Genomic DNA, 8,720 nt, shown 5'->3' on the forward strand with positions numbered 1-8,720 from the left:
TAGGATAAAAGCAAAATATACAAAGACAAGATCTTACAGAAGATGACAAGAGCTGTTACAAGCAGATCATTCTGCCAAGTTCTTCAAAATCTCCTCAGCAATTACTTCTGACTCTTTACAATAGCTCTGGAATTTCTCATCAGAACAATCAGGAGCTATTCCTTTAGCAATGGGAGCTAAATTATGCTGAGGCCAGTAAGACTTGACAACTCCAATCATATGGGTCAGTTAATTCTTGGAGGTGGCCGTCATGACATCGAAGAGTTTCTTGGGAGCCTCCTCTAGACAGTCTACTAAAGACTTACTACTCGACGACCCCTCTTCAGAATCTACCATATCTACAATAACCTGAGCTGCTGCTACAAGTCGATTATGGTCGCTTGGAGAGCCTGATGAAAGCATATTTTAGTGATTATTCAAATCATTGGTGAAACAATGTCAAGACAAGGGTCAAAATACTTACAGTCTCGAGCAGTCTGTAGTTGTTCTTGGAGTTTGGCTTTCTCTTCATGAAGGCTCTTGATCTGCTGCTTCATATCACAAAGCTCTAGATGATGCTTTCGGTTTGCTTCGTAAAGCTTATTCCGTGTAGCAAGAGACTCATCAAGGCGTTTGGCAATTAGAGCATTCTGCTGCTCCAAGATCTTTCGATTGTCAACAGTCTTATACAAAGCATGTGACTTCAAGAAGGACCGATTGGCAACTTCCTACAAAATACAAAGCAAGATTGGTTAGACGCCACCAACTACTCGACATAAGCAAGTAGCAGCAGAAGAAAGTTTACCTTGGTATATTTAAAACTCCACTGCATATAGTCTGCGAGTTTCTTCACGTTGTCTATACACAACAATGGATCATCAAAGAGCTCTTTACCCAATTCCTCCTGGGTAGACTATGGCATAGACTGGAAGGGTACTACTCGAACAGCAGGATCTCTCGATCCTTCGGCTCTACCACTGTTAGTTCCAACATCACTTGAGGTACCTTCAGTCGCTGCAGGAGTAAGCTTGGGTGCTTCAGGATTTGGATCATTTGATGTCCCAGGAATGTCTGTATTCGGCATGTTGGCAGTTGAGTTCTCGATCAACCCAATCACTGGTGACTCGGGGGCTGATTGAGTAGTTGTTTCTGAACCACTCTGCATCCAATTACGGAAATTTTGGATCTGATCCTTCTCATGCGCTGGGAGATATTGGATCCTAGTCAAGCGAAATTCGAAATAAGAAAGCTGAGGCAAACATGATCTAATTAAAGAATGTCAGATTCTTACTGGCCACTGTCGAGACGGTGTATTTTCCTCTGCAACAAAGCTCCAGGAGCTGCCTTCCACTTCCTGCTATCATCAGAAGGAGTAGCATCTTTTGAAGATGGAGGCATGCAATACCATGTCTTGTAATTTTTTTGCACAGGAAGCAAGGATTCGTCAGAAGATCAAAAACTTTATCTAGAAGTACTCGGCAGTGTTCCTCAACACTTACCCAGGTCTTTTCGGGAGGGTTGGCTGCCGAGAAAAGTGCTGGCAGTTTCAGAGGCTTGTCGAAGTTATCGAGTACTTTACAGCATCTCCTGACTACCTCAGAATGGACCATTGCCTCTGGCGAAAGTCTAGTAGGATCCTTTGTACCTTCATATCTGAAGGCAGGATGTTTCCGGTGCTGAAGAGGTTGGATCCGATGACTCACAAAGGAGAAGACCACATGATCACTGGTAACTCCTTTGTTTTTGAAATTGGCAATGGCACGAAGAATGCATTCGACTTGCTTGCCACCAGGTCCTACACTCGACCAGTTTGTTTGAACTTGGGGGGCGCCAGCAATTTTTTCTGGAAGTGGAGAGACAAAGTTCCCGACATGAAACTAGAAACTTTTCCATTCAGTTCCTTTACCCGCTGGATCATAAGCTAAGTACTCGCCTCGGGTCTCATGACGAAGTACTAATTCACATCCGCCAACAACCGCGGGTTTGGCGGCATTTGGAACGGGTACAAGGGTGAAGAAATGTTGGAAAAGATGGAAGTGGAGAAGGATACCAAGGAATGCTTCACAGAAATGAGTAAAAATAGAAAGATGCAAGATGGATTGGGGAGTCAGATTATGCAATTGGATTACCCAGAATTGCAGAAGAGTATAGAAGAACTCAGATACAGGAAGTGCAAGACCGCGTTCCACAAAATCACGGAACACAACGGTTTCAAGAGTACCTTCAAAAGGGTAATCTTTTCCTTCGCCTGCACACCACTAGATCACAACTTGACTTTGGAGAAGGCCCATATTCTCCAGTTCTTGCACAGCTGCTTGAGACATTTTGCTCTTACGCCAGCCCGTCGAAAGATTTGCAACTGTTTCATCTTCAATCTCGGACTTGTTCTTCTTGGGAGCCATCTCAATGTCACGAGTTTAGGCTCGGGGGCTATGAGAGGGGTTATTGGATGGCACGGGTGAAACAGGCCGGGTTCCCGAAAGGTGAACCCGACCCTCTGTATCGTCGTGATAGTCCCTGGATCAGTAGCTATCACATACAGAACTCATTTCAATTGAATATCATAGACATAACTCACGTTTACAACATCACATGGGTTTATTTATTACATAATCCAAAGGATTGTAATACGAGTCTCAGAGTACAAGCCCCTTGGGCTAAAAGAAAACAAACAGAAAGCGGAAACGATATCTAGTCTTCTGGGCAAACTTCATCTTCACGAATCTTCTCGATCTTTCTCCACAGGCAGCTCGGAGTGTAGCTCGGGCCATCCTTAACTCCTTCCACGTTTGTTGTCCTGTCGACTCCTTCTCTCGGATCCTGCATCTATCAGGCTATCCCCAAGGATGGGATAGGTTCACGTCACCATCCGTATGCAAGCTTTATGTGGATGTAGACGGTATAAAAGTAATGCCAAGGATAGGCTATGTCTTCCTATGCAAGTAGTATATGTATAAGTCATCCAAACACCTTTCAACACAGGCAGCTCCGGTAACCCGGACTCCTGGTATCCTATCTTCCACTACAACTATCCCAACCCTGTTTCGGTGCTGGAACTCCCTCTCCCCGCACCTCAGCTGCTATCCAAGCAGGAAAAGTAGACTAGAGGGAGGTAGAAAAGTATATGTGGATCTACCTACAGTGTGGTGCCAGATTCAGAGTTGTACATGACCAAGTACGCAGCTATACGTATAGTTTTCACCCTGCAGGGGTCGTACACCTGTACCCACTCGCCCCGAATCCAGCCGGGGATCAGCCGACTTTCTCCAAGGCACCAGTCAACGAAACTAATGGCTACGGCACCATCCTACTCCCGGTCTGGGGCGCGTCCTCCCACAGTAGGTCGCCCGGGGCTGTGAAGCTATCTAGAATGGAATCACCATGGATCCTGGGATCGGGGGCTAAAGGGTCATGCCCACTCCCCTTGACACTGAAACACTATCCTCCTGCAGTAATGGTGCCACGCGTAGCTAGCTCGGGCTGGGTCCCCCCTCATAAAGGATAAGTGGTGTGCACGTTTGACATAGTTCCGTCACTAGGGCCATAAAGTCAAGTCCTTAATCCCGCAAGGGCGAGCGTCTTCGTCCACAGTTTGCGTTCCGTAAACACGGTTCGCGATCGGCACCCATTACAGGTATCGCCACCTCAACTCCTCGACTCGTGTTCCCACGGGAACAGCCTTGCACCCGCCACAGGTGCTCGTCACCCATCACAGGTGCTCACAGGGTCGTACCCATCACACAACCCCCAGCTCCCGACCCTATGGTCGGAGAAAAGGTCCGCTCGCCCCACTGTAACCTATCCCCAACTCCTGTATATGTGGAGGCATCTTCCAGCACGCAAGGACTAAACCATATATATATATATATATATATATATATTCCCATACCCCAATCTCACACACATAGTAGCAATAGCATACATCAACAATGATAAACATGGGAAATAAGGAATACGGTAGTAAATGGCTATGCAAGCTCATCTCAACACTCAATTTGGGGGCGTAGCATGTCTAGCAAGCAATGCCTAATAGGTATTCAAAACATGGATGGGCGTGAACCTGATAGGTCTTCGTAGCCTTCCTCGTTCTCTGACGACTTCTGGTCGTCTGATACATCCTTCTGGGTCCTCCGGGTGTCAAGGTAGTCCTTCTGGATCTTCTGGTCGTCCGGGATGTCGGTCAACTCCTCCACATCAGGACCTAATTGTAATTACATATAAATACAAGGACCAAAGTGCAAGAGTGCACAAAACTGCTCAAATAAGATCCAACTCACAATAAAACCTATTCTAACGCGTAGATCATATTTTTAGAAGAATTATGGAACTGGTTTCATAATTTTCGGAGCTCCGGTTGAATTACTGTGAATTTTCTAAGAATAAAGCATTTTTTGGAATTAATAAATGATTATCGAAAAAAGGAAAAGCACACTGTTAGCCATATGGCAGCCTCTCAGCGTGCCACGTGTTAAGCTGCTGACGTCGGGGTCGGCCATATGCTGATATTATCATGACTGTTGATGACGTCAGCGTTGACTTGGTCAATATTGACCAGATCAACGGGTCAACAGAGGTCCACGCCAGGGGACAGCTGGGCTCACAAGTCAGTCACAGTGCGTCACTGACACGCGAAACCCACACGTCAGCTCCAGTTAAAAGAAAAAGAAAAGAAAAAGGCTAACGGGCTCCGTGGGCTCAAAGAGTTAGCGAGCCAGCTCGGCAGTCCAACAGCAGCTCGGCTCGAGGAAACGGGCTAGCTCGACCTGTGGCTCACAGGCCGGCTCCGGGTCGGCTCAAGTCCGCGGCGACGATGAGCTGGGCCAGCTCGGGTTTCGGTCCACCACACTCTCTTCTTCTTCTTCTTCACTTCACTTGCTGACAAACTGGGCCCACGGCAGGTTTTCCTCCTTCCACTGATGGCTCGGTCCCACTCGTCATAGGAAAGCAGATCTGGTGTGGATGTGCCCTGATCCGGTGCGTTCTGTGCGCGTGTGTGCGAGCGTATGTCGGCCAGTGTGTGGGCTCGACGGGTGTTCGACGACCAAATGCCCGAGGGCTTGGTCGTGGCAAGGGCGAGCCAACAACGGCTCGCCTGCACGGCAAGAGTCTCGGGCGGCGGGCTCAGGTGACAGCAAAGTTCACGCGCGCACGGCACTCGGCTTGGCCGAGGGCACGGCGCGGCGGGTCAACACAGACCAAAGGGCGACGGCGGAGCAAGAGTTGAGCGGCCACAAAGGCTCGGCGACTTGTCCAAGACGAGAGTGGTGGGGGCGTGCTTGTGTGCAAGACAAGGCTGTGCGTGCATGCATGCTCATGCCAGAGCAAGAACTCCACTGGGCAATGGGCATGGCTAACTGGTGCTCCCGTGCTCAGGTTAGGCATGCTTGCTAGCTTTCGTGGTTAAACTAGGCTGGCTTGCTAGCTGCCGTGCATGGTGTTGTAGCATCATAGATTGGATCAGATCAAAGTACAAGGTGAACGACAAAGCAGAGACACGGGAGGAGCAGGTATAGGTTATGCAGGCTTGCACTCGTGGCGTCTAGCAATAGCTAGTGCACGGTGACTTGGCTCACGCTCGGGGCGTGCGAGAATAGCGGCAAACGCGACATCCTCCGGCGGCGTGCAGGCACACGGTGCTCGGCGAGGCGGCACACGAGGTCGGGCATGGCGAGCCGCAGAGGTAATGAGGGCGGCGCGTGCGTGCTCGCGGCTCCCTGGCATCCCAGGGTCGCGGCGACTTACGTGAGCGAGGGAAACCGGCTGTGGTCCGAGGCAAGACGGCGGCGAGGCAAGGCAGGTTGGTGGCGCGGCGTGAGCCAAAGGGCTCGGCCTTCCGGCTGGTAGGGTGTGCGCGCGCGCGGAACGCGGCGCGTGCGCGTGTACCAGTGCGGCACGACTGTCTCGTGGTCAAGGCAGATCCAGGCTCGTGCGTGCCAAGGTTTGGCGCTGGGGCTCGGCCTAGGGCTGGCCGGTGCACAGGTCAGGGTGTCTAGGTGGGCTTTGGTGCGCGCTCGCGCGTGGAACGCGGGCATTCCCGGTCCACCGCGACGCGGTGAGGGCCCAGAGCAGGGCTGGGTTGTCGAGGCGGAGGTGTAACGTGACGGCGGCATGGCGAAAGCCAACAGCGTCGCGCGAGGTGTCTGCGAAAGAGGCTTAGCGACCGCCCACAAAGTGCTTGGCAAAATGCCAGCGGCACTCGTGGACACCCGGCTGCGACAGGGACGATCGGTGCGTGTGCAGCAGCACCAGGACGGCGTTCCAGGTGACAGTTCACAGCGAGGTGCGCTCGTGTGCGTGTAAGGGCTCAGAAGGTGTATGCCCAGCGACTGCTCGATGAAATGCCCGAAAGGGCTGGTCATGGGCGAACGCTGCGACGTGGCTGGGTTTGTGCCCAAGCGAGGTAGCAGCGTGGCGTGTGTGTGAAAGGAACAGGAAAACACAGGCTCTAGGAGCTGGGTAAGCGCACGTGCAAGGTCAAGCAGCGGCACGGCGAGGCGACGTCAAGGCTTTGGCCTAGCAGCCGGCCGAGAGGGCGACGGCGGTTTGCAAGGTGCGGAACGCGGCTCGTCGAGCTCCTGCAGGAAACGGGGATAGGGGGGCCTATGGCTTGCTACACTGAGGTTTCATCGACAGCGAATGCGCCCGTCGGACAGCAAGGAGGGTGAACGGGAGCGGGTCGCCGGCACTCACTGTGGGTCGACGGTGTAGGCGTTGCTGGCGCGGTGAGGACTCGCGGATCGGCGACGATGACAGCGTTGATGGCCAGCGCACAGTTCCTCCTTCCTCGCGTGCTCCTCCTGGTTCGGCGGCGCCTCAAGTTTGGGCGGCGTTTCGGGGTAGCAGCTCCTCCACCGCGGCGCGGAGGCGACGTCGAGGCCGGTGGCTACGGTGCTCCTCCTTCCCGGCGCCCTCCCCTTCCTTTCCTCCTCCTCCTTCTTCCTCTTCTCCTTCCCGGCTCGTCCATGGCACGGACGCCAAGGGCGTGGATGGGACGCGCGGGGCAGCGGGGACATGCGGCGGGCATCCGCGGGACGCTAGGGTTAGAGCGGTGGTGCGCGGGCGGTCAAGGGCACGGCACGGGGCGCGCACGTGTTACGTCGGGTGGCGGCAGGCGCGGCCGTGGCCCGCGATTCGTCGCGGAGCGAAGGTGGACAGGGAAAAGCGAGGAGGCGGCGTCAACGCAGAGGCGGAAAGGGGGCTTCGCGGAAAAGGAAGAAAAAACAGGGGGCTCCTGTCACGCGGGCCCAGGTGGTCAGCGGCACAAGAAAGGGGAGAGGGGGTGGCGGTGTTAGCTGGGCTGGGCAGTGCGTCCGCGTGGGCGTGCTGGGCCGCGCGCGCTTGAACGGGCCGCGTGAGCGCGTAGCAGGCCAGGCTGGGTTGTTGTGGCAAGCAGGGCTGTTAGGCGTGGTCGGGCCGGAAAAGAAAAGAGGGGGCAGCTGGGCTTAGGCTGCTGGGTTTGACTGCTGTCGGGTCTAGGTTAGGGCCGGTTCGGGTTAACAGGCCAGATGGCTAGCTGAGGTTCAACTGGGTTTAGGTGGGTTAGAGCTCGGATTTAATTTGAATGGCTCAATTCAAATTAAATTCCACACAAGGGTTAGCAGTTGAAATTAAATTGAGGGGCACACCTCAATTTGATTTCCACACAATTTTCACACAAAATAAATCCAATTCGAATTCGAATAAACAAGGTAGATTCAACTTAAATCCAATTAACTCCAAATATTCTCACACTAGCGATACATTATCCTTAATTATATTAGAAATTTTTAATTACTATGATTTTTGAGGAGGCAGAAATCCTACTTAAGTTGATATTTACAGCATTGCCACGAATTTTTTTTGAAATTCACATTTTTCGACTTTATAACATTCCGGAAAAATCCGAGATGTTACAACGGGTAGTTGGAAACTGTAAATCCAAATTTGACGGCAGCTAGGAGGATAAAAATCCTAGAAGTTACCGAATGGGTTTATTTGGTCTCTAATCGCAATTTTGTGAATACTTGCAAGAGCAACGGATGGGTTTTCTCTTCTGGAAAGGTTTTCGTTACCATTTTTGCCACAAGTTTTTTGATTCTTAAATCTAAATTGAGAGATTTAAATTCAAGGCTCAGGGGCTGCGGGACATGTGCATCAGAGATTTATTTTTCAATTTTTTGGAAAATAATGAAGGAAAAAGACTGAAGTGACCCTCAGCCTGATTCTGCGATTCAACCTAAGGCTCGGGGGCTACTCCATATGGAGCGCGAGTACTTCGCGCACCATATATGATCAGGATTTTGGGGCATCAGCACCTCACAGCCTTAGAACAACCAGAAGTACTATGAAAACTACTCGACATGTCTGAAGGAAGGCCCAGAAGCAACCAGAAGGATGTTCTGATTACTTGAAGTACTCGAAGACGCCCAGCCAAGTACTCGACGCCTGCAGAACTCGGCTACGAAGAGCTCAGGGGCTTGTCTGGCTCGAGGCAGCGGGACTGCTTATAGGCATAGAATATTCTAGAGTAAGGGATAGCTCATGGATGTACTTTATCTCTCTTGTAACTACCCGAATAGGCGTAGAACTAGCTGCAGTGCAAAGAAAACTACCCGATTGTGTTGTAGTAGGACTCCAACTGTACTCGGCTAGGACTTTTCATGTAACCCTGTCCCCCCCGGATATATAAGGGCAGGCAGGGACCCCCTCAAAACAACATCAACACTTAATATAATACAAACAACCACAAAGGACGTAGGGTA

The 8,720-nt window shown here is 51.4% G+C and overlaps 1 protein-coding gene and 1 long non-coding RNA gene across 2 annotated transcripts; both read right to left on the reverse strand.

Annotated features, from left to right (window-relative positions):
• Nucleotides 1-1,384, reverse strand: LOC120692960. Its single transcript, XM_039976353.1, has 2 exons — nt 1,271-1,384; nt 1-1,199 (listed from the first exon to the last, which is right to left on the reverse strand). Exons 1-2 carry the CDS (start codon nt 1,375-1,377, stop codon nt 893-895), a joined length of 414 nt encoding a protein of 137 aa, XP_039832287.1. The 5' UTR covers nt 1,378-1,384; the 3' UTR covers nt 1-892.
• Nucleotides 1,385-2,558: 1,174 nt separating this feature from the next.
• LOC120687942 lies at nt 2,559-6,773 on the reverse strand. Its single transcript, XR_005680915.1, has 3 exons — nt 6,670-6,773; nt 4,040-4,180; nt 2,559-2,813 (listed from the first exon to the last, which is right to left on the reverse strand). It is a non-coding gene; the product is annotated as an uncharacterized LOC120687942 (long non-coding RNA).
• Nucleotides 6,774-8,720: the final 1,947 nt, after the last annotated feature.

This window comes from Panicum virgatum, chromosome 9N (genome assembly GCF_016808335.1).
Source record: "Panicum virgatum strain AP13 chromosome 9N, P.virgatum_v5, whole genome shotgun sequence".
Taxonomy (NCBI): domain Eukaryota; kingdom Viridiplantae; phylum Streptophyta; class Magnoliopsida; order Poales; family Poaceae; genus Panicum; species Panicum virgatum.

Coding starts and splice junctions, on each gene's coding strand:
- LOC120692960 (XM_039976353.1), bottom strand. CDS start 1,377: ATGCCTCCATCTTCAAAAGATGCTACTCCTTCTGATGATAGCAGGAAG. Junction 1,200..1,270: donor CACCGTCTCGACAGTGGCCA/GTAAGAATCTGA, acceptor TCGCTTGACTAG/GATCCAATATCTCCCAGCGC.